This window comes from Aspergillus pseudoviridinutans (assembly GCF_018340605.1).
Source record: "Aspergillus pseudoviridinutans IFM 55266 DNA, scaffold_6, whole genome shotgun sequence".
Taxonomy (NCBI): Eukaryota; Fungi; Ascomycota; class Eurotiomycetes; order Eurotiales; family Aspergillaceae; genus Aspergillus; species Aspergillus pseudoviridinutans.
This window is the reverse complement of record NW_025091286.1, coordinates 1698513-1722056: the sequence shown is the minus strand read 5'-3', so window position 1 is coordinate 1722056 and position 23544 is coordinate 1698513. Positions and strand designations below refer to the sequence as shown.

The 23544-nt window shown below is 48.7% G+C and overlaps 11 protein-coding genes across 11 annotated transcripts; 4 read left to right on the top strand and 7 right to left on the bottom strand.

The window, feature by feature from the left end:
* Positions 1–19: 19 nt before the first annotated feature.
* Asppvi_009022 (C2H2-type zinc finger protein) lies at positions 20–1942 on the bottom strand (the record flags this gene model as incomplete). The annotated part of the gene is made up of 1 exon (XM_043304884.1): positions 20–1942. One exon carries the CDS (start codon positions 1940–1942, stop codon positions 20–22), a length of 1923 nt encoding a protein of 640 aa, XP_043160819.1.
* Positions 1943–3868: 1926 nt separating this feature from the next.
* Asppvi_009021 (uncharacterized protein) lies at positions 3869–4232 on the top strand (the record flags this gene model as incomplete). Its single annotated transcript, XM_043304883.1, has 2 exons — positions 3869–4164; positions 4190–4232. The coding sequence occupies 2 exons, from the start codon at positions 3869–3871 to the stop codon at positions 4230–4232; spliced, it is 339 nt and encodes a 112-aa protein (XP_043160818.1).
* Positions 4233–4750: 518 nt separating this feature from the next.
* On the bottom strand, positions 4751–5191 carry Asppvi_009020 (tetratricopeptide repeat protein; the record flags this gene model as incomplete). The annotated part of the gene is made up of 1 exon (XM_043304882.1): positions 4751–5191. The coding sequence occupies one exon, from the start codon at positions 5189–5191 to the stop codon at positions 4751–4753; it is 441 nt and encodes a 146-aa protein (XP_043160817.1).
* A 669-nt stretch (positions 5192–5860) lies between these two features.
* On the bottom strand, positions 5861–6747 carry Asppvi_009019 (SDR family NAD(P)-dependent oxidoreductase; the record flags this gene model as incomplete). The annotated part of the gene is made up of 3 exons (XM_043304881.1): positions 5861–6132; positions 6186–6616; positions 6692–6747. The coding sequence occupies 3 exons, from the start codon at positions 6745–6747 to the stop codon at positions 5861–5863; spliced, it is 759 nt and encodes a 252-aa protein (XP_043160816.1).
* A 2140-nt stretch (positions 6748–8887) lies between these two features.
* Asppvi_009018 (putative pentafunctional AROM polypeptide) lies at positions 8888–11202 on the bottom strand (the record flags this gene model as incomplete). Its single annotated transcript, XM_043304880.1, has 2 exons — positions 8888–9079; positions 9142–11202. The coding sequence occupies 2 exons, from the start codon at positions 11200–11202 to the stop codon at positions 8888–8890; spliced, it is 2253 nt and encodes a 750-aa protein (XP_043160815.1).
* A 150-nt stretch (positions 11203–11352) lies between these two features.
* Positions 11353–13417, top strand: Asppvi_009017 (uncharacterized protein; the record flags this gene model as incomplete). The annotated part of the gene is made up of 2 exons (XM_043304879.1): positions 11353–11391; positions 11459–13417. 2 exons carry the CDS (start codon positions 11353–11355, stop codon positions 13415–13417), a joined length of 1998 nt encoding a protein of 665 aa, XP_043160814.1.
* A 127-nt stretch (positions 13418–13544) lies between these two features.
* Positions 13545–14552, bottom strand: Asppvi_009016 (sugar phosphate isomerase/epimerase family protein; the record flags this gene model as incomplete). Its single annotated transcript, XM_043304878.1, has 1 exon — positions 13545–14552. The coding sequence occupies one exon, from the start codon at positions 14550–14552 to the stop codon at positions 13545–13547; it is 1008 nt and encodes a 335-aa protein (XP_043160813.1).
* Positions 14553–14722: 170 nt separating this feature from the next.
* On the bottom strand, positions 14723–15619 carry Asppvi_009015 (shikimate dehydrogenase family protein; the record flags this gene model as incomplete). The annotated part of the gene is made up of 1 exon (XM_043304877.1): positions 14723–15619. One exon carries the CDS (start codon positions 15617–15619, stop codon positions 14723–14725), a length of 897 nt encoding a protein of 298 aa, XP_043160812.1.
* Positions 15620–15902: 283 nt separating this feature from the next.
* On the top strand, positions 15903–16646 carry Asppvi_009014 (putative pathogenesis associated protein Pep2; the record flags this gene model as incomplete). Its single annotated transcript, XM_043304876.1, has 1 exon — positions 15903–16646. The coding sequence occupies one exon, from the start codon at positions 15903–15905 to the stop codon at positions 16644–16646; it is 744 nt and encodes a 247-aa protein (XP_043160811.1).
* A 285-nt stretch (positions 16647–16931) lies between these two features.
* Asppvi_009013 (type II 3-dehydroquinate dehydratase) lies at positions 16932–17375 on the top strand (the record flags this gene model as incomplete). The annotated part of the gene is made up of 1 exon (XM_043304875.1): positions 16932–17375. The coding sequence occupies one exon, from the start codon at positions 16932–16934 to the stop codon at positions 17373–17375; it is 444 nt and encodes a 147-aa protein (XP_043160810.1).
* A 198-nt stretch (positions 17376–17573) lies between these two features.
* Positions 17574–18413, bottom strand: Asppvi_009012 (shikimate dehydrogenase family protein; the record flags this gene model as incomplete). The annotated part of the gene is made up of 1 exon (XM_043304874.1): positions 17574–18413. One exon carries the CDS (start codon positions 18411–18413, stop codon positions 17574–17576), a length of 840 nt encoding a protein of 279 aa, XP_043160809.1.
* Positions 18414–23544: the final 5131 nt, after the last annotated feature.

Genomic DNA, 23544 nt, shown 5'->3' with positions numbered 1-23544 from the left:
TAAAAGTATATACGATAGATTATATCCTTAATCCATCCAAGCAGGCGGCAATAAGCCTTCCAATCTGCCATCTCTCTTTCCCTCGAAAGACCTTTCTCGCCCATTCCAACGCACCCTGCTCATGCCCATCCTCGACTCCAACAACCTGCATTGCCCCAGGTACCCCGTTTCTCACCAACTGCCAGGCAATCAGAAACGCCCTGTACGCATGCAGTGTGATCCACGGTGCCTCTGATTCCGGCGCCGGCATCGTATCAAGGTACCTCAGGAACCAGTCAACATGCGGCTGAATTGCCTGCGCAGTATCAACTTCACAGAGAACCTCGCAAGATGAAAGCGCCATCTGCGTCGACTGACTCAACCAAGCATCGATGCTGGCTCCGACCACGCCGCCTGTATGCAGGGGAGACCACATTTGTAGCTCGAGCATGGCGCTTTCCCAGACTGCTGCGTAGGAGGCAGCGGCTGGGGTTGTAGCTGTCGTTGTCGCGGTGGGTTCATCCTCATGCCCCCGCTGGCAAAGAAACGGAGATAGTGCCATGAGGGAGTTCCGCAACGCTCCAAATCGCTCCATGCTCAGCATTCCCGTCATGGTTGACCAGCCGGAGATTTCGCGTGCACTCGAGATAAGGAAGTGGGCGATGTTGATAGCGCCGAAGGGATCGAAGCGCGGGATGGAAGCGAGGTCTCCGTCCGGGGAGAGGAACCGCCTGACAGCGTCGGCGTACTGGACTGAGCTTCCTGGATGGTATCGCGATATAAGCTGACGGTGCGCCCATTCCGCGCTCGATGACGCAGTCCAGTGGTCCTCGGGGCAGGGAAGGTCGTGTTTGATTTCTAGGTGGGAGATTGACCGCGGGATGGAGAGCAATTGATACCAGAGGGCGTCGATCTGGTGGACGGTGAAAAGGGTTCGTTTGCGGGTCTCGCCCTGGATAAATTCGTGCCATAAGGAATTGAGGTCTTCGGTGGTAAGTGATGAGGCAGCGAAGGGTTGCATAAGTCCTGCTGATCGAGCGAGAGAGATCATATTGGAATGCATTTTCAAACCATCGGCGGAGTGATCGCCGCACATATACATCATCGCGCAGATTTGAAGTAGAAGATATGACTGAACTATTGCAAGGCTTTGTGTTGGATCATCCAGCATATTGTCGTCGAAAGCGATAATAGAACGAGCTTGGTTGAAGCAGCGGGTGGACAATATCGCGCCGGACCCCACCTGATTGCTGCATTCAGGATCCTCTCCGTGCTGATAGGCCAGACACAGAATACTGAGTATCAGGTGGGGGGGCTGTTGTGTTGCCTCGAAAGTGGGTTTGTGAACGAAAGGGATGAAATATGAAACGTGAGTGAAGAAGAGGTCGCATCCCTGTGTTATTTGTACAGCTGAGGGGGACCAATTGTCCTCTACTCGTGTCAGATCATGCGGTAGTGATTCATCGGCCAGATCCGCATCAAAGAGGAAGCTTGTCGGACCCACGTTGGATAAAGGCGACGGGGAATCGGTCTTTTGATTTTGAAGCGCAGGCGCCAGCAATGATGCACCGAGCAGGATGTCCCAATCAAGCTCGGGTACATCTGGCACAATCTCTCCAGGACCAATCGCGTCGTTGATTGCAGGCCTATTTGCAGAAGGACCTGTTTTCTCTCTGTTATTGCTGTTGTCATTGGCACGATGATCACGTAAATGTCTCGCATGTTTTGTGGATCGTCTCAGTTCATGCTCCGGGTGTTTCCTCTTAATATGGCGATGGCGTAGATCAGGCCGAGAGAACGTCGTCTTGCAATAGTCACAGGGAAGCAAGGCCTGACCCGGAGACCGAGAATGCAGGGCTGCATGTCGCTTTAGATTCTCGTGCCGGGTAAACCGACTATGACAGACGGCACATTGGAAGGGCTGATACGGCAGTAGTGGTCTTGGGGAATGGGAGACGGACATGATGGAAGTGCTTGACAATAGAGTTTGGAAAATGCGGGGAAGAGCATCTATTTATCTGGCCACGAGCCAGCTAGAGTTTCCTAACCTCTACTGGACGTGCTCCACCCCCGCAATATATTGCACAAGAGTAGAGGTGAGGTGGCGATCGGTCACTCAGTGGGACCTTGGGTAGGTACTATGCCAGGTAGTTCCCAAAAAGGAGAACAATCAGTTGCTCTGGTGAGATATGCGTTTCTCTTTGAGGAGAGATAATGAAAGTCCTGTACCTTATCTAACAGCGCTATCTTTTATGTCTATTCTGTCTCTTATCATAGTTTCATGCACTCTCGGCAATTCACCGATGTCTCCCCTATCTTATCTCTGGCCATTGGTGATCGTCACAAAAGACACCAGAGAAGTCCCCACATCTCCAAGGCGACAGAAATGACAAGGCCCATATCCCCTCCAAGGGTGATGCTAGTAGAGGATATAGCTTCTCATAGGACTTTTGTTGGGATGTGTTTACCCACCAAGAAACAAATTTTTGTCACTGGATAATGGGTTTGACCGAATTACTACGGATATCCTCAGAGCAAACGGGGGCAATTCTCGCAACGGAATATGCACAATGACCCACATAATTTTGGGTGGAATCGGAGTATATAGAAAAGAGTATTGTTGAATTAATATTATTTTGCTTTTATTACAATGACTATCAGTTTTATTCATTTTCTTGGTGTTGTGCTCCAAAGTATCATGAGTGTGAGCAATTGCAGAGGGATTTACGTTACAGCAGAATTATTAGTAAGGGCAGAATGGCAGGGGGTGCAGCACCTCACTGCCTAAAGCTATATAAGTTATTGCTATTGCCTATTAAGATGTATTGTCTTTTTCCACTCTTAGAATCATTCCTATATTTCCCATTAGAAAGAGCTGTGGGCAGCTAATTACATAAAGCAAGTTTCAGATCTTGTCCCTTCACTCAATTACTTCGACCGAAATGCGTCCAGCATCCACCCTCGTCTTTCCTTTCTTTGCCCTAGTTGCCTCTGCAACCTTTCAAAAGCCCCTAAAAGAACAGGTAAACCAGGACATTTCACCCTTCAATGCAGGCTTCGATCAGAAAGTCGAATGGGTGCTTGAACACTTCGACATTCCTGGTCTTGCCGTTGCAGTCTCTCACGGTGAAATATTCTCGAAAGTGAGCGACCCCGCTTCTCAAATGTTAGTTCTGCACTTTGAGTTTAAATTGACAACAGGATCACAAAGGGTTATGGTATCTCAGATACTCTCACGTTCCAACCGGTGACAGAGCACACTCTGTTTTTCACAGGAAGCACGACTAAGGCCTTCACTTCGGCAGCTATCTCTCTTCTCGTCGACGATGACATTAATTTCCCAGCCATTAATTGGGATACGTTGGTCCATACTGTTCTGCCAGCCGACTTTGAACTCAAAGATCCTTGGGCTACATCACAGATGACGATTGTTGACATACTCTCTCATCGTTCTGGCCTGCCACGCCACGACTGGGTTTGGCTGGCTAACATAACGCTTCAAGATGCTGTACAATCAATGAGGGATCTTCCATTCACAGCTTCACCAAGGACAGAATGGCAATATTGCAACCTTATGTACAGTGTAGCTTCTTACCTTATCGAGACCGTAACGAACAAGTCCTTGGAAGCTTTTTTGACAGAAAATATTTGGTTACCTCTGAATATGACCGAGACTTATCTTTCCCTCTCTGAGGCACGAAAGGCGAACCGGGACATTTCCCAAGGCTTCTTTGTGGGCTTGGACGGTGATATAATTTCCACTAATCGAGTATTCATAGACACCCTTCGAGGCGCAGGAAATATATTGTCATCTGTATCAGATTACGCGAAATGGATTTCGACCTTGTTAAACCGCGGGGATCCTTTTTCTCAAGCAGCTTACGACAAGATGTTTGGTGGCCACTCTATCGTATTACCGAATCCGGTTCAGCCGTTCCAATCCCCCACACTCTATGGGTTGGGATGGATGTCGCATGTCTACAACGGCGAATTGATATTGTTCCATGAAGGATCCCAGTTCGGATATGGTGCAAGCGTCATGTTCCTCCCACGACGAAAATTCGGACTTGTGTTGCTAGGTAACAATATGAATGGAATCAATGCGGCCGCGAATGTACTTGCTTATCATTTGATCGATGAAGAATTGGGTGTTCCCCCTGAGAATCGGTTTGACTGGGTTGCAAGGTATGCGGAAAAGTCTCTCCTTCAGTTCCCGGTCGTTGCCTTTCTTGACGTTTCGGTTTCTGATCTAATGGAAATAGAGGCGATGCAATCATTAATGACACGTACCTTCCCGAAAACGTACTATCAGAGTTGTTCCCTAAAATCCCTCAACCCCCTTTGGCAAGCCCTCTCAACTTCTCTTCATTTGAAGGATTCTACACACACCCAGCCTATCCGAAACTAAGAATATCCGGTAATTGTACCGGGGATGGCCGAGCTTACCAGGGACTGAACCAAACAACGCCTGACTTGTGCGCCTTCCTTACAAATTATAATGACTATTCCAGAGATTTGGAAATGGACTTTTTTCATGTTTCTGGGACACACTGGCTCCAAATAGCATTACGGTGGGGGGAACCTCATGCCGCGCGGGTGGAGTTTTTGATCAACCCTGACGGCTCAGTGGGCTGGCTTGGCATTGAGATCGAGCCTCTGATGGCGGAAAGGGGAGAGAAAATATGGTGGAGACATCTATAATCTGCGAAAGCTTGTCCAGAACATCGCTTTAACGACGCTTAGGGGAACCAGGTGGACGTATGATCAGGACCTAGAGATTTTCCCCGCCTGCCAGTGCTCGCTGGTACATCTCCTCTGCCTCCTTTAGCTTCCCCGGGTCAGCGTAGAGACTTCCAAGGTTGTTGACTGTATCAAGAGTGGAGGTATGACCAGGGCCTACAGCATTCTGCTTGCCTGACATTGCTCGCTGGCACATCTCCTCTGCCTCCTTCAGCTTCCCCTGCTCGTCATAGAGGCCTGCATAAACCATGGAATTCTCCCCATACCGCAATACTATCGCCTGACCATCTCCATGACATATATAATTCTCGTGTGGAATAAGTCGTTGCGAAAGCTCGTAATAATTTCTGCCACTTGAACTAGGGACGGTGTACCCAACACATACCATTGTAAGTTCATCGAGCTGGTGCGAATTCACATTCTTGTCAGCGTTAGCAACTTGAAGGCCAGTGTCCTGTACCACTGGATGCATTGTATAGCTTCCGTCCTGTCGCTTAATCTCATGAAGGGATAACTCTATGAGAGTCGTCACACCAACTCGAAACGCAAGCCGGCTCGCTGCAGCCCTTTCGAGCCACACCGGGACATCTAATCTATTACAACCACTCTGTACCAATTCAAACCAGATATCTCGATTATCAAAGTGAGCAAGTAGCAGTAACAGCGACGCTGCGTTAGCGTCCCGCTTCTGAGTCTTATGATATGAGATCATCCATGTCTGAAGCATGTTACCATGTTGGTACTAGCATTCAGGATAGGATTGTAGCTGTAGCTCGGGCCAAGGTTCTTGGTAGTACTGCAAGTAGTCCGCGATGCTGGTTCCAGTTTCGCGCTTAAAGGCGCCGGCGATGACGATTGCCAATGGAAGTACATATAGACGACTAGCATGAGCAAGGGTGTCTACTCTTTGCCGTGAGACTCTTGATAAGAGACTCATTCCAGGGAAATTGCTCGTGGTCCTGTATTCTGTCGGGTCTCCTGCTACTGTTCGATCACTTTGGCCATGACTCTATCGCTTATAGCAACGAACAAATTTACGTTGTCATCCAAGCTTGATAAAATTTCCCGAGTCTATGTATGCATCTCTAGCAAATGAGCTTTTCTTTCATTTTTCCTTTTCGAAATTCTCGGCGTCAACTGCTCATTTTAACCCTCCAGCAAGCAGTAAGCTCTGGCCCGTCATGTATCCTGTCCTCACCAACATACTCACGACATTTGCTGTCTCTTCTGGCGTCCCCAGCCGACCTAAAGGAATACCTGCTACTACCTCCGGAACAGCTGCAGCATTGGCAATCATCCCCGTATCCCCAATCATTGCAGGAGCAACATCATTCACGCTGATATTATACTCGGCCAGTCGGGTAGCTAGGTTCTTCATCATTCCAGTCAATCCGGCCTTGGAAGCCGCGTAGTCTGACAAAAGGAGCGTTAATCCACGGCCAGAATAAGAAAACGAGCATACCCACGACATCCATTGATCCCTCCCCCGTATGCAGCAATTGATGAGATGAACACGATGCGACCCCATCGCTCGCTCTTCATGCGCTCGACAACGCCTTTTACGAGAATGAACGAAGCACGAAGGTTGATATTCATCATCTTGTCGAATTCCTCCAGACTAATATCCCAAACTTGAGTAATGCGTTTCCCGTATCCGGCATTCGAGATCAGAATGTCCGGTCGGTGGCCGTGGTAGGCATCGATCTGCTCGAACATCGCTTCGATCTGGTCTGGACATCCAACATCGACTTGGTGCATAGAGATGCGAAGCTGTTGGTCCTCGTATCGGGATTGTAGAGACGCTACGAGCTCATTCATCGCGGTCTGGTTGGTGGAGTAGGTCAGAGCAAGGCGGACTCCATGTTGTGCCAGCTGCTCAGTACACGCGGCGCCGATTCTAGTATTATTACGTCCTTTAGTCTGTTTTCGCTGCTAAGATAGTGTAAAGAAATGGTGATTCGATTCCACATACCCTCCTGATGCACCAGTAACAAGAGCGAGTCGGCCGCGGATTTCGCTGAGAGACATTGCTGTACAGTGAATATGCAGGAAGAGGATTCCAGTCAAATTCAGCGTCTGATATGCAAGGATGAACATCCAAATAGTCATGAAGTATACCCTTGCTGCCAAAAGGACCTCTTCGGGAACTGAGCGGTCGATAAGAACCTAACGGGCGGAGCTCCTCCCAAACCCTAAGAACAACACTCTATCGTGCTCCTCTCGTGTTAAGTTCAAGCTTTTGGTCTACTAACGAATCTATCATCAGTAGAAACCACTGGCCACGTTCGCACTTTTCTTCATAGCGGAAGTTGAACGGCACGATATTAGGTCACACGCTAGATATACGAGGTGGTGGCATGTGCTGCCCATCCCACACTCCTTCACAGCTCACTAAATCTTAAAGCAACTTCTTCAACCGCTCAACATAAGGGACACGACAAACAGAATATCTGGGTGAAAAATCTGAGATAATCAATCATGGTAGGTTACCTTCTATATTTATCTGCCCGCTGCTACTGCACCTCAGAATCACTTCCAGCCTCTGTCTATTTACCTAATATATAGTTCTGCCTTAGCAGTGCAAGGATTTAACGCTTTCACCTTTCTATTATCTTGCTAGTTATCATACCCAACTGTAATAAGCTAGCTCGTTCCTTGACTCAGTTTTGGATGCAGGTGGATGGGCGTTTCCTTCTTTCTATATATACTAAGCTGTTGGGCCAAGACTACCATATCCATCACTCCAAAGTTAGTTAGGTTACGGGCTCCTGCTTTGCACTTTACAATGCTGGTCTTGCACTATACATATAGAGCACACTGCAGGAGAATGAATATACCATGCCGCTGTTTTAGTATGCCGCAGGATGGCGGGTGGTGTGGGCCATCTGGGCTGTCACGAAGCTGTTAGTAGCACCTTGATCGATTCTCGTCAAGATGTTCCAGAATATCACTGCAACTTCTGGGGACAAATACCGTACCAGCAAAGCTATATTCAAAATAGTTCCTATTATAGTTATTTTCATCCGGCTCTACCTAAGGAACTGCCATCTAGATTAGGTTAGTTTCATATCTGAGGTAGCCCCTCTTGGTTTTGATATGTTATTGGTGAAGCAACAAGCATTTTAGCATTAATTAGCGTTGTATAACAGCTAACAATGTGTCTTTCTTGCCTTGAAATCTCTTGCTATTGTGCCCTCGTGACTAAAAGAGTACAGTTACACACTTACACTTGTTGGGAGATAATTAAGGATAGCTGGATCATATCATTGCGCATTATATCTGAGGGCCATTAAGCTGAATCTAGCTACTTGGAACTGTATAGCTCTGTGTGATTATATTTAAATGCATTCTATAAGGATGCCTCAAACCTAGCACATACGACCATAGGGTGTGGAGAACAGGGCTTCCCGTCCGCTCAGCCGTACTTAAGCCCATTATAGAATGTGGTCAATTCCTAGAAAGCCCTTTTGCCTCTAAAGCAGCGATGTGATGCTTTAGTATGAGTGCTGGTGATGCGGGTAAGGACTCTAGGGGCCCCCATCACCCCTGGTGATAATGGCTTACCAGTGGTGATGAGGGCTCCCAGGGGGGGGTGATAAAGGCCGACTTAGCAGCTGACTACAAAGGAAAATAGTGATTTAGCTGCTTTTAATAGGTTCTGCGCCCTGAAGGTTAAAAAGATGAACTTGATTATTACTGAATCTGTGTAAGATTTAATCCTCTCAGCTTCCCCCTCTGAGATCTCACGTGACATTATGTGACTATGGCATCCTAAGATGCTAAGTTGCAAAAATTACTAGAGGAGCAGCTGAGACTTGCAGAGTTATATAGCTTTTCTCCGGGCTGCAGCCTTTGCACGTCTGCTGCCCTATGTCGACTATCGTAAAGAAATCATAACGGCCGAGTATTCTTTATTTGCAGGGAGAGGAGCGCGCCTACGTTCCAGTTAGACAAATCAAAACTACTCTAAATAGCCAATAAACAAAATTATATTTCGATTAATCTAATAATTCTTACTGACAATAGCCATAAAGAATAGACAATAAATATTAGTATACGAATACGGACCGCCATGCAATTGTCTCAAAGACTGAGGGAAAAGGGAAGACTGGCGTGCTAGGGATCACAAACCCACTGGAGAAAATCTGCGTTTAGCTATCAATATGGGCTATGAGCGAGCTTTGAATTGCTGGATAGTCTCTCTCATTACATGGACGGGTGCCGGTCTCCTGGTAAAGAGTTCATACTGCGCGATGCCTTGCTCCAGCAGAACAGTAAACCCATCAACGACAATCCAGCCTCTAGACTTGTATTGTTCCATCTCTCTCAAGGATGCAGTTTTCAGTGGACCGTATGCTACCTGTATCACAACGTTAGTGACAGTGTGACAATGCGTTAGGACGACGAGGGTAAGTATCATACCTCCATATAAACGCCCCCGGTCTTGCTGCTGAGCCATTTCTCTGGTACTTGAAAAGGCGTTGACTTATTGTCACTTTCTACGTACGGAATGCATGATATGACAATAGTCGGTAGACGAAGCTGAGGCGGCCAACAAGTATCCGTTGATTGGAGCAGCGTAAAAGTTAAGGGGGGTTCAGGTCTACACGCCGACCATTGGGTAAAATAGTCGATCAGCGTTTCCGCGTTGCGAGGGGTCCGGTTGAATATACAAATATTCCGAACACCGAGCTGATAGCAGGCATACACAGCTGCTCGTGCCATACCACCAGCACCAATAATCAGAGCTGCTGTACCATCACGGATACCGTTTGCGGGTGAAAGATGTTGATACACGCAATTACGAATGCCAACATAGTCCGTGTTATAGCCCTTTCGTAGGCGTCGCGGATGCTCTCCCGGACGATTGTGCATCTCTATCACCACAGTATTGACTGCATTGATGTTACTGGCATCCTCACTAACCTCGTCTAGGTACTTTAGTACCTCTGACTTGTAGGGAAGAGATACTGCAACGCCCCCACAATCATCGGCGTTCAGGAGGGGATTAATGTCAGACAGACTTCGGGTCTCTGTTAAACAATAGACATGAGGGAATCCGCATGCAGAATACGCCATATTGTGCATTTCTGGGGACAAGCTATATGACAACTCCCGGCCGATGATGTGGAATCTCTTCCGCTTGTAGAGAAAACAGCTTGAAAGGGATAACTGCGCTTCCTGCAGTGTGACTCCTTTGTGTCTCATTGACTCAAGAACCACAGGTGCCAATACAGGGTTAAGGCAGACTGAAGGACGGCCCGCACAACCAACGTGATGAGCCATGACACATAGAGGAGATATTCTGCTGATGTTTTGCAGAAAGCTAACGCAACCCAGATTGTCCTCCAAGGACCGGGACTCTCCTGTTATTCGAATAGCCGCGCATCCGAGCCTATGCGCCCGATTGCACATCGAGATAAACCTGCGATGGTCTTCTTCACTCCATTCCAATGGTGTTTGTTGATGGAACGTGGCGATAACTTTTGTTCGGTTGATGTTTCCAAGTAGTCGCCTAAAATCTTCATCATGGTAGATTAATGAGCAGGTCAAGACGTCTGGTGTCAGGCGAACAACGAGCGCCAGGACGATGAGATAGCCGGAGATCTGTGTCTTTTCCGGCGTCTGTACATCCACAATGAGGGGGGCCCGCGAATGCCTTCGTATAAGGGCCACACTCTTTGCTAGCTTATCAGCAAGGTGGTGATCCGCTATCTCTGTTGCATCAACAACCAAGCTGACGGCATCTGCTCCATTTTCTAGTGCGTGGTAGTTCTGGGATGGTTCTTCCAGCCAAGCTAGTGGCACCTGGAGAGCATATGAGGGAGACGCAGAGAACAGTTCTGCCGAATAGCGCAAGCGATCCTGGCACCCAAAGATATGGTTCAGGAACCCTACAAAGGATTTCTCCGTCTCCTTAAGCTTGAGATATGATGGTTGGGAATTTTCAGCCCCCGGGATGGGATCCTCGGAAAGATTATAGTAGTCAAAGTTCGAGCATGATTTGAAAACTCGGTGTCCAGTCTGTAAAACACGGTCAAAAGTCTCGGGACTGGTGACCATGCATTGCCTCAAGGCCTTTTCATCTCTTTGGATGTAGATTATTGGATGTCGTAGTGCGAATTCTTTAAATAGGGTCTGTAACTCGCTGCTAATAATCCATCCGGGCCCAACTATTACACATCCACGACTATAATTTGCCAGCAAATCACGATAGAGGCACAGTTCTGCTTCCAGATAACGTGCTGATCCGTACTGTGTAATATAGGCTTGAGGACAGATATGAAACTCGTCTTTAAAGTGGGCAGTAAAGTCAACGAATCGACGACGAAGACCCATAGAAGCCATTATACCCAGGGTTTTCTTCCCAGCACCGGGGAATCCAATCAGAACCAGGGAAGCGTCCGGGTTATGGTGCTGATCAAATGAGATGGTGCTTTTGGCTGGATGTGCAGCGAGGCCGGTGCCGACGTTGTCGGACATACCGGCTCAGTCTCAGGCAGTGTAGTTGGCTGAGTTCGGTGTCAATCAGCTGTGGCATTAGCACACGAATCCCAAGCAGACGGCAGACTTTCCGGAGATGTCATGCGTTGATATGGCGGCTAAGACTCTACCCGCTCACATGACTCAGCCATGTCGGTTCCATCCGAGGGCCGGTGGCTGAACGAGCAGGTTGGTCAGAATAGCCACATTGTATTCCAGACTGGACGAGGCGATGCCTGACTCTCGCCCATCAAAGCGGCAGCGCATTAGTCGTGCCTGCGACCAGTGTCGGCGCCGGAAATCCAAGTGTGATGGCGCACAGCCCGTTTGCTTCATCTGCCACGCAGCGGGACGCAGTTGTACGTACCATCCGAGTGGCCGACGGCGTGGACTACAGTCTGGCTACGTGGGGGCGCTTCAGGCGATTCTTGGTATTGTCCTTGAGCATGTGCCCAACAGCGAGACCACTGTAAAGGCTATCCTTCGGGATATGAGTCCTCGAGGCGATTTCCTGGGTAGCGATTTGAGTGAACGGTATATTGCCGTTTGGAGAGGGTCCAAACTATCAAGGGAAACAATGCAAATCCTTGATCCCTCTATGACAAAAATATCTGATGATGAGGAGCTGGTGCCTGAGCTGGAACCTGAGTTGGTGCTGGAGCCAATGAATACGCCTGTGTCTGCGGACCTCATGTGGACGCCATCTAACTTATTCAACCGTCAGGAGCACCCACCACAATCTAAGAGCCTCTCAGTGAACAAAGCCAGCGATATTGCAGCTTGGCCACTACCCGAGAATATAGTCCAAATAGTGGACTACTATTTCTCTCACGTTCACTCATGGTTCCCTATCCTTGAGCGTCGAGACATTCTCCGGTCAATGCACAGCGACCCTAGCACCCCAGATGACCCAATCGCAGGGTACCGGATAACCCTCTGGACAATCATTCTGTATGTTTCAATTGCCCAAGATGGGCCGAATCCAGAACGTTATGCCTGTCGGGCGCAAATTCAATCCTTCCTCCAGTCACGGATTCTTGAGGATTCAGGTACACTCCAGCATAGCCATGTCGAGGCATTGCTTGTTCTTGTGCTGTTAGACATTGGTATTGGAAATCTGTCAAAAGCATGGGTTGAACTCGGACAGGCGGAGAGATTACTGGCCATATTGCCTATCTCAGCGAGAGAAGCCCGGTATGGCCGCACGCATCATGGCTGCTGCTTCCTTGATACTATAGTATCTGCTCTTACGGGGCAGACTCCGGGCCTGTCTGGCGAGATTCAGAGCGAATACGATCCGATTGACGAGAATGGACTGGAAGAATGGGATGTGTGGGTTCCGTTTCTTTGGGAACAGAATCGAATGCACGGCCTGGCAAAGAAAGGGCCCCTGCGTGCCCTGAGTGCGTTCAATTTGAGCAGTCAACTCGCTCAGCAGCTGGCTCGCGTGCTTCACCTTCAACCGGCCCGAGATAATGCCGACAGGCTTATGGCCGATTTGCAGCACTGGAAGCTCACCCTCGCTAGCCGGTATCCCGTCGCCTCAAGTCATAACCCTGCGTTGTTGACCCTGCATCTGGCCTCGGAGTTTGTGACTTTACGGATCGCCTGCAAGATCCGTCCACTCGACTCATCCATGGTAGCCTTCGTGAAAGCGAGTGTGCGATCTACACTTCACCTGCTGAAACTTTATATTGAAATTGCGGGCACAACAAGGACATCCCCTCTACTACGCTGGTTTCTTCAGCAAGCAGAGTGGGCTTCCCGTTTGGAAGTCATAACCGATGACAATTCTCCACAAGACGAACTGTTAAACCAACTGGCCGAGATGAGGTTGACGCTTGACTGGACCAGTTCCTCAGGATGCAGCAGCAAGGACAGCGGACCAATTCATTTACATGACCCGCGCGTCCAGGATGCGGCAGGAGCCGGTTCCCAACAGGTCCGAACGCCCAAGAATGACGGCAGAGATATTTCTGAGTCCTCTACTTCCCGTCCCCAAAGCAGGCTAGACGAGATGGACTCAGCGCCTGTTCATACCCCGCGCCAAACGCATGAATCTGATGAGTGTAGATCCTTTGATGCAGTGCTCGAAGAATTAGCAACATCTGTCATGCCTACAGAGTATGCTTTAAACTATATCGTCACTGTTGTTGCTGTTGTTGTTCTGTTTCTGACTAATCCTGAACAGGAACGCACCTTCGTTTGCTCATAATCTAGGATTTTGTGCTGGGGACATAGACTCGGAATTTCTGGATTCCCTTCGCTATTTGGATCACGAGTGACATGGCGAAAGCACTCTAAGACATCCATCCCTTCTCTAGAGGTACAACTGATGTTAATTACAGCCTCAGCTCCCGCTTCAGCCCGTTCCATGCCCGGATGCCTCTTTGTGCGTGTGTTTGGGGGGTGGTGGGGTCTGGATCTGCCATGGTCCTGGAGAAAAGTTCCATTGAAACCCATCCCCTGTAACCAAGGCCCTTCAGGAAGGCTTCAGCTACTTGTACCACAGGGAGATACCCTCCCTTCTCCTCCTCGTACAGAAACAACCTTGCATTGCGACTCCAGCTCATACGCGCGGGTTGGCCTTCAACATGGAATGGATGGCCGTGGACTAATGGCGACTCCATTCTTTCGGCATCCACCACCTGTATATAGAAAACCTTCCTCACATCGATCATTTGTGTGAGGCTCTCAATGGACTTCCTCAAGTCCATGTCGGCATTTGACGTCTTTCCAGAGGGGCTTGCGGGATCTGCCCAGACCCGGCCGGCAATGTTGAAGGTATCAAGGCAGCATCCGAAATTGGGTCGGTCAACGCGACGGACAATATCCCACATATCCTCCCAGGTTGAGATATAAGTGCCCCAAGCCAGGTTCTCATAGGCAAAGCGGATGACTGGGGTCTCCTTCAGCCCCAGGTCGGCGACCTCAATCATATCGGCAACAATCAAGTTTCGGTCCCCGGAAATCCCGTCGGATTGAAAGTTCGATGGAATCTGGATGATATCGGTGCCCAGGATCTTCGCAATCCGAAACCAGACTTTCAATTTTTGCAGTCTCTGCTCATGTTGAGCTCGATCAATCAATCCTTCGTAGAACAGGAAAGGCTGCAACCCGATTACTTCGAGCCCGTGCCGGTCGCACATTGTCCGAATTTCGTGAGCCGCTGCAAATAAGGTCTCATTCCTGAGAGAGCCTTTTTCCTTGGCTAGATATTCTAAATCCTCGTAGAAGATCTCCACGCCTTCGAAACCGGCATGGGCTGCTTGTGAGAGCTTTTCGGAGAGCGGATGGACCCATGCTCTTCCAAGAGACATCGAAGCTATTGCCGGCCTGCAGAAAGACATGGTGCTTTTTGCAAGAATGGGAGTCATGATTAGGGAGAGAGGAGTCGGGAATCATCTGAACCATGGCTTCGCCGCCGATACTTCTTTAAACTATCGCCTCTCTACCGGCTCTATGTGCTTACCCGCCTATCGGTTATATCCTCAGCCGTAGGTGCCGTTAGTGGGCAGTGTTAGAAGTTGATGGCTGGGCTTTCCTCCGCTGCTTTGCGAAGAACCGCCCAAGCCTCCTCTGTACGGATCCTCTTACTCTGCTCCTCTCCGCACCACAAGCGGTATTGCTCGTGGATCTGATGCCCAATGACCTCGGTTCCCTCCACTGTCTTCCATCCTCTGGCCTTCCCGGCTCGCAGAATCCGCGTATTTCTAGGCTTGAAGCACATATCCAATAGAACCCCTTTTCCCCCTGCAGCCTCCAGGAATGCGTTAAGGACCTGATGGATTTGCAGCTCTTCTGGGGCGGTCGGCTCTGCGTCGGGCACCGTTCCCACAATATAGTAGGCCGCTGCTAAACCCTGCACTTGCTCCGCAGACTGTACGTGCACCAATTGAAGGCTTTGCTCGTAATTCTGCTTGGTTTCTTTGAAGAGTGAAGCGGTTTCATCTGCATCACGGTTCACGACGTAGATAGGACTGCAGCCCAGCCTCTCATGCAAGGTGAAGATCGCTGCACGGCATGCGCCACCCGCACCGATCACGACGGCGGGCTTCCCCTTGCCTTCGGTGCTAGCGCTCAGAAGGCACCCCTCGATGCCTCTCCAGTCAGTATTGGTGCCTCTCAGCTGTCCATCTGAGGACCGGTACACGTTGTTGCAAGCGGCCAGCTTTGTTGCGTATTCGTCCAGTCCGTCCAGATGTTCCATGATCGTTCGCTTATAGGGCATCGTCACCACTCCTCCGGCAAAGGTTGGCTGGCGGAAAAGGTTGATGGCATGCTCAACTGACGGGCATTCTTGAGCACGGAATTCCCAATCATAGCCCAATGACTTGGCGATATAATTGTGCATAGGCGGGGCTATCGAATGTGTGACGCCGATACCAACGAGATAAGTGTATGCGCGAGATCCCATAATTTTGACGGAGACAGAGACTTGAATCCCCTTTGCTGCTGGAGGAAGTATTGTCCTTTTTGAACGAGAAAACAAATAAAGGAGCTTGTCTCTAAGCGCAGGTTTGCTCATCGCTAAATGTCACAGCCGTCCGGAGCCAGTATTAGCCGGCCGTGATCAGTTGTACTTCGGCTTATCCATGTTGGGTTTCCCAGCAACTATTTTTCCACTGAGCATCTTCTCCTTCTGAAAGCTCTCAATTTTATCCTGCAGATTTTTTGTTAGCTAACGCTGCACCGTTATTATGCCTGATCTGCACACCCTTCCTGCGGGCTCACGCCCGGAACACGCAATCCGCAATAACGGACCGTCACATCTTGCCCTCGAGCGGTATAAACTTCGGGAGCTGGCGGAGGGATGGCCGTGCTATCGTGATGCATGCGAGTGGGAGAACCTGCGCTCGATTTTCCACCCGGATGCCCACATCTACACCACCTGGACAGGTCTCACACATCACCTCCAATTCATCGAGGCTTCAAAGGCGGGAATGGATAAGGGTGTATTCATTATGCATCGCGTCCATGGGAGCACAACAGACATCGATCCCAGTGGAGTGCGCGCCGTGACCAAAATGAAAGCCACCATCACACAGAGGTTCTCTGGCCTCCCCTGTGCCTCCGGTGGCACCTGTGAAGCTGATGCCGAGAGCGATTGTCGATTCATTTTCTTTTGGGAGAAACTGGCAGACCGCGCATATCCGGAAATGGATCAGCAATGGCGTGCTCGGTTTGTGAGACACTGGTACGAGAAAGACAAATTAATCGCGGTTACTGCTGGTCGTGATCCCGCGATCGACTTGGAGAGATTGCAGCAATATCCGCCAGGGTACCGGCATCTGGCGTATCTACAGGAATCCACAATGGGGGTCAGAGTTCTACTCGACCTCCCTGGACATCGGCGAGAGGGATCCAGTGTGAATGGGCAGAAGCATGACCTGTTGTATGTACAAGCCCGCGACTGGGTGGAGGGGAGGGATGTTGCCTGGTGATTGGGCTTGTGCGCGACCATGGCGTCTATTTCGGATATACAATGGTTCAAATGCAACGCCTAGAGAATGACTTTGTGTGGGTGAAACGTACCTAATCTAGTACGACATTACGGGGTCCAATAGATAGCGTATTCGGTCATCGAAACGTAGGTTCTCCCACCCACGGTTAAATCCATAGCCTTGCATCCACTCGTACATGCTGGACTTGTACTTAAGTCTATCATATTGCTTCCCAGTGCCAGCCACTACAACCATAAAAATCCATGAGATTGCCTTGAATCCACCATGCCATCTATTCTCCTCATCAATGGGCCCAACCTGAACCTCCTGGGTACCCGCGAACCCCATCTATACGGCGCCACTACCCTCCGACATGTTGAGGAGAATTCCAAAGCTGTTGCTGCAAGCTACGGAATAGACCTCGAAACATTCCAATCGAACCATGAAGGCCATATTATCGATCGAATCCACTCCGGCCGGGATCGCATCGATGTCATCATCATCAATCCTGGAGCATTAACACACACAAGTGTTGGTGTGCGCGACGCTTTAGTTGGCGTTTGCATTCCGTTTATCGAAGTCCATATCACCAATGTACACGCGAGGGAGCCGTTTAGGCATCATAGTTATCTGTCGGATAAAGCGTCAGCAATTTTAGTTGGCCTGGGAACCTACGGATACGAAGCTGCCATTCAACATGCGGCGAGAAATCTGATTCAAGGGAACTGAAATGGCCACGGCCGTGGCTTTGGGTATCTGCCTGCATCTGTGTATCATAATGTTGAAGAAATCCGTATACGTGGAATTTCCCATAGCTGTCAACGAATGTGGTCCGTCATCTATGATCTTCTTCAGGTAGAAAGACATATATCTATAAAAACCGCGGTCTGTAAGGTCTCAGCCACAATCGAAGAATTATAAGCTACTCTATCTTCTCTTAATCTCATGGGCCACTGCTTCCCGCATGACGGCCTCCGGCGGCTCCAGGCCTGTCCAGATGCGAAACTGTTCAAATGCCTGCCTGAGGAGGACCTCTAATCCATCGGCTGACATCCAGCCACTCTGCTTCAGAGAAAGGCTTAGCAGATTTGTAACGCGAGGCTTGTACGACATCTCAATGCATAGGCCGCGTCTTTTCTGAAACAAATCAAGAAAGAATTCAGTCGGGTAAGCCTGTCCTGGAACTGTCCCAATAATGAGGTCGGGAGTCTCCGAAAGTCGAGGAGGAAATCTCACGGGGATGACATCGCCCAAAGACCGAAAATCCTGCACGACCTTGTGTGCCGTCGCCAGAGTGCGATTGGCAAGATAGACGCGTTTAACTCCAGCCCGGATCAACGCATAGACACCAGCTCGGGCAGCGCCTCCTGCCCCAATGACAAGACCGACCGGCGTGTCGAGTGGATTTTGCATCAGATACTCGGTGACCAGGCAGTAAAGCCCGTACCAGTCGGTATTGTCACCATGGACACTTCGCTGGCCCGGCCCGTGCCTAACAACTAGAGTATTGATAGCACCAATCGTGGCAGCGGAGTCAGAAGTCGAGTCACAAAACTCCGATACGCTCAGCTTGTAGGGCATGGTAATACTAGACCCCCCAAAGGCAGGATCCTCCATCAACGGGCGCACAGCATCCAGATCTGAGCATTCTTGGATCTCATAATGATGAGGAAGGCCATGGTACTTGAATCCCGTGTTGTGAATGACTGGGGACAGGCTCTGTGATATGCCCTGGCCGATAATATAGTACTTCTTTGGTGCAGACATCGACGAGGAGGGGTCGAGAAAAAGTGTTCTAAGATAAAGTGGACAGACTTCCTTATTCTCTGGAAGGTTCAAATGACATAGCCTGCCATAGCGTCCTATATTATTATCATCGGTTATATTCATATCCTAGCACATGGGCAGATCGGGAACCAGTGCGGGAGAGCAATCATAGGAGACAAAAGCGGCACCGCACCCGCAGCGCGCCGCGGCCCAAGGACTAGTGAATGAGAGTAGATTCAGGAGCCCAGGTGGTTGAGCAGGCCAGGAAAGGGAGCGACGACCAGTCAGGCAGACTCCGCGATCAATGATCAACTGCTTCTTTTTGCATAAGATTTTTCTGTCCGCGGGCTACTCAGGCTTATTCGAGCATCTTCCAAAAGGAGCAAAGACCGTGGCTATGCACTGATGGCGGAACACTCGGCGTTTTCTCTCATTTATCCAACCAAGACAGGTGGTGTAGCGCCTGGTGGATCATCCCGTCAACTACGTCCCATCACGATGCGAGGTCCACAAGGGGTGATGTATTCTCCAGACATCAGCATCTCTCTAAACTACACCCACGCTAATCACCAACTCGTTTAAGGGGCATCAGCCCCCCATCACCCGCGAGGGCACTCACTTGGGTATTGACCGCGTTCAAACCACACGCCGGCCGGCTAGTAGTTGGGTTGGTGACCACCAGCGAATCCCGGCTGTTGTATGTCGGAGTTCACCTTGTTTTTTTGATTCGTTGGGTTTAGCGCCCTCGCCGCTTTCTCTTCAGCCTGTTCACCTGAAGCTCAGCTGAACCGCCTGAACCTCAATACTGCACACCCAGTGACCCCGCTCAACCCATGTCCTGCTGACGTGTCCTGCTGAGTGCCTGCGGAGAGGAAGTTTGACTTGTTTGCACTCAGCAAAGTTGCCGTCATGTTAACTTTCTTCTGCAGTAGATTTTAGTTCTGGATGCCCTTGCTTGGGGAAGATAAGGGCTAAGGCAATTACTAGGGAGGAAGATTGGGGAGAAAAGTTAATCTAAAAACGCGATCCGTGCGGAGCTTAACTGGCGCATTTATTTTAATGCGTCTAAGCATATGAGATTAGCATCAATCATGCAAACGCGTGCTTGGAATTTAGAACCCTCTTATGCTGGCCCCTATTGACATTCATTCCTGACTCTGTCAAGTATTTAGCTTCGTCAACGTCATAGCATTATATGGCATCGATTTATTAACATGGCTCGTGAAGCTCTGGTTCCTGTAATCTGCAGTCATTCGTATGCAAACAGGAAAGTCAATGCGTTGTGATTCAGCAGAGATTGATTGGTTAATGTTATCTGAAAAACTCACGGGTTTGTTTTATGTGAGGACTAGCACACCTCCCGTTTGCGGCAACAAGTGGTGGCAGCGTCCTCCATTTACGTCGAAACCTTTGAAGTTGGAATGCACCGCAGGTATTGGGACGATTCTTCGTTTATAAACATAATTTGTCATTCGAGGACGGACCCGGGTACTTACTATGTATTTACCCTTCTCCAAAGCGTCAGACTAGACGTGCATCATTCATCCTCTTTCCCGAGCCAAGGTGTCGACCATATAATGTCTCCGGACTTATCCACGGACTAGCACGTTCCTTTCTTATCTCATTTCTAAAGTGCTAGTATATCTTATGCACAAATTATGTTCTGCATCTCAAATATAGGAGTTGTTACTACACCGATGGCGCTGGCCAGAGATGAGTGTACGGGAGCGTTGACGTCTGTATGTCTAATCCTTCAAGGATCCTCGAAAGTCTCTTTCACTGACTCCTACACATAGATTAAATCCCCGGTCGGGCGCTCCACCAATAACAGCTGCTATTAAAGATGACTGGGTGTCGTTTGCTGCGCAGCAGCAGGCGAAATATGCCACCTGTCATAAGGGAAACTTGGCAATGATTCTAATTCCGACTATAAGCATCAAATTCGCGAAGCTCCTTAGTAAACAGCCCACTTACTTTGGCGTAGATCTTCTTAGGCTTCTTTTTTTTCTTATGGTTATTGTTCACTTGCGTCCAAGTAGGAGGGGGTGGTATCTATGAATGGCTTCGCAAAGGTTGGAAACCCCCGTTTGTTCTGTTTTCTGTTCTATTCGCAATCTGTGGTACAGTTTTGAACGGGCTAGGGGTATATGCTAGTGACGCCTGTGTTAACTTGCAAACAGCTGGTATTATGGGTATGGTGTACACTGGATTCAGTATTATACTGGCAGCGATTGCAAGCTTGTAACAGTTGCATCACAGCCTAGGGTTGTTGTCACAAACGTTGCGTTGGAAGAAGTCATAAACCTGAGATTAGTCTCTCTACAGATTGAGGAATAGTTTGATGGCTCCCGTGGCCATCTAGAATGAGTAGACGATATCTTCCAACTGTACGGCTGGTTGTTGCAGGGATAAAGACCTTTTGATGCCATCGAAGGCCTATCTCATCCGTTGTCCATCCATCCATTCTGACTGACTTCAATTCTCCAATCAGGTGGTAAAGTATCATCTTGATACCATTCCTCAAAATGAACCTTCCCCTTGAAAGATTATACAAGATGGAAGCACCCAGCCAGTGGTATCAACACATTCAATCGTTGTAACCCATTCCCGATTGCCTAGCTGAATGAGATGAGGCTTTCCAGGCATACTGGCTCTTGTTACTACCTTGAGTAAGTCGCAATTAAGCCCATTGCGAAGCCCGTTTCATCAAAGTTGTAGATATCTTCGTGGGAGATGCCATATTGTATTGGATCTGTTGTAGGCAGTTAAACCACCCTATAATAGCCTTTGGATTTTCGCATTGAGCTCGACTATGATTGTATCGTCGACCATATTGAGTTTTGATCTCATCACGCCGTTTGATAAAGGTAGACAACCAGTTCTTACCGATAGGTTTGAATCCAGAGGGATTGTCTGCTTGGAGAAGAATATTAGCCATTTCCTGCACATGAGATGGCCTAGGGGGCACTCCGCGCAGATCCCTAGATAGTATCCATTCCACTAATGATTCTTCCTGCGTAGGAGATAGTCGGTGATTATGGCTGCGTTTTTCAATTCGATATTGGCATCCATTCAGTCGGCTTGCAGGGTAGATCTAGGCAAATTGCATATCTCTGCAGCGCGGCGAATGCTTGAATTTGTTATGGTTACCCCCCGAGTACCGGCCCCGTGTCTCCGACGTTACAACATCGGCTATCTGTATCGGCTGCACATTAGGACGGGTGCTTATATTCAAAGTTGATCCTCAACGACTCTCACACGCCAAGAACAAGCCCTGGATCTTTTCATAATATAACTAAAATCAATCAAGGCGACGCAGTTTTGGAAACATTATCTCTGTGTTATTTTCTAATACCTGTGCTAAAGGAGGGCCTGGACTATCGGTGAATTTATAGGTATGGGCGATGGCGCTTGTTTGCCACGCATGTGGCGTCTGCTAAACTCGATGTGACTCTAATTGCACTCCATCAGTAGCTAGACTTGGTTAGTTAACTATGCATGGCCTTTTGGCCGTTACGTAAGAAAATGATGCGGATGAGAAAGCACAATTCTGTGGCACATTCACGAGAAATACACCGGCCCCTTGTTTTAAGACAGGAGCGCCCCAGTAACAAATTTACGCTAAGGCCTTGGCAGTGGGCCATGAAAATAATCTTCAAATGTTTGTTGGTCAAGCCGATTTCGAGAACGGCTGCATGATTATTCACAGCCTGAAGAACAGAACAACTGTACTCAGAGGAAGATATTCAGACTGGACTGGCAAACTCGTGGTGGAACCGCTGGTTGAACCCCTGAACGGGAACTAAAAGCGGCCCGATGGTGGCCCATCCGCAAGGGGTGCCGCACCCCAACAAAACGCGTCAAGGGTCAACGAGATATTCACGTTCGAAGGGACCGAACAGCTCCCACCAAGCGAGTCAACGCGAAGGAAAAAGCGACTCAGAGATCAGAACAGCCTGTGAGATGGAGGAACTGGAGTGACTGAAACTCCGGAAACCACTGCCACCAAGGAAAATAACAGATACGTCACTACCTAGGAACTCCACTGCCTGATTGAAGATCTAAAGGTCATCACAAACTAATCCAGTGTCATTTAAGAGACCAAAGCCGACCAGCAGGCAATAGAAAAAGAAAAGGGTCTGTCTTTTAGGACCCATAGTGAATAGTGTTTCAAATTCCTTTTTACTTTCTTATTGTTAAAACTCTCAACTCGAGCAGCGGACAATGGCATCTACTTATGTTCTCTAGGCCTAGGTATAACATGAAGCTTAGTATCCTTTTTCCATATTCAGTGCTCAGCCTAGTTTGCTTACGTCATTAGCTCATTAGCACGCATCATACCGATGTCTCCGAAGGGTGTTTCTGCCCTAGATGTAATACTCCATTCCAAGCTGCTGCATGCGGAGAAAATGTAGGAAATATGCGCAGTGATATTTCAAATAGTTCCTTAGGTACCATCAAGTAGACTCTATACTACAGCCTAGTGCAAAACCAGCTTCACTATTTGCGCTCTTCTCGTAATTCTAGGCCCGTTAGCTAAGACGAGAGCTTGAAAAATAGGTACATTTAAATTGACCTGATACCTCATGTTATGTGCATTCTCTTTCACATAGATTTTCGCTTGAAAAGAGCTGATGACATCAAACCAATTCCGCATTTGCAAAAAGCCAGCAATAAAACGGTGTTACGTACCAAAACTCTTACTCTGGAATGCAATCATACCTCTTCCGGAGTATCAACAACGGACTTTTCCATCTGACAACTTGGCACTAATTGAGTCGCCGGATACGGGCTCTCTTTTTGCCTATTTCCGTGTATTTGGAATATTAATTTGGGGTGAAGCATAAATCCGGAAAAGGGGAGCAAGTATAAACTTCGTACATCTATCCTTGTGCAAATTTGTTGGCCAAATTTACAGTTTTCCCCCTTAACAAATAATAATACCACATGGATAATACATTCACGGATAACGTATCCTTCGGCGTGGTTGCGCAAGTGCTACCGTATGTTACAAGCATGCATGACCATCGTGGGTAACTACTCACACTTTCTATTAGGTTGCTGAGCATCTTCGGTCAAGATTTCGTTAATCAGTTTTTTTMRYRRTMMRKCGACCACCGAGACTGGATCA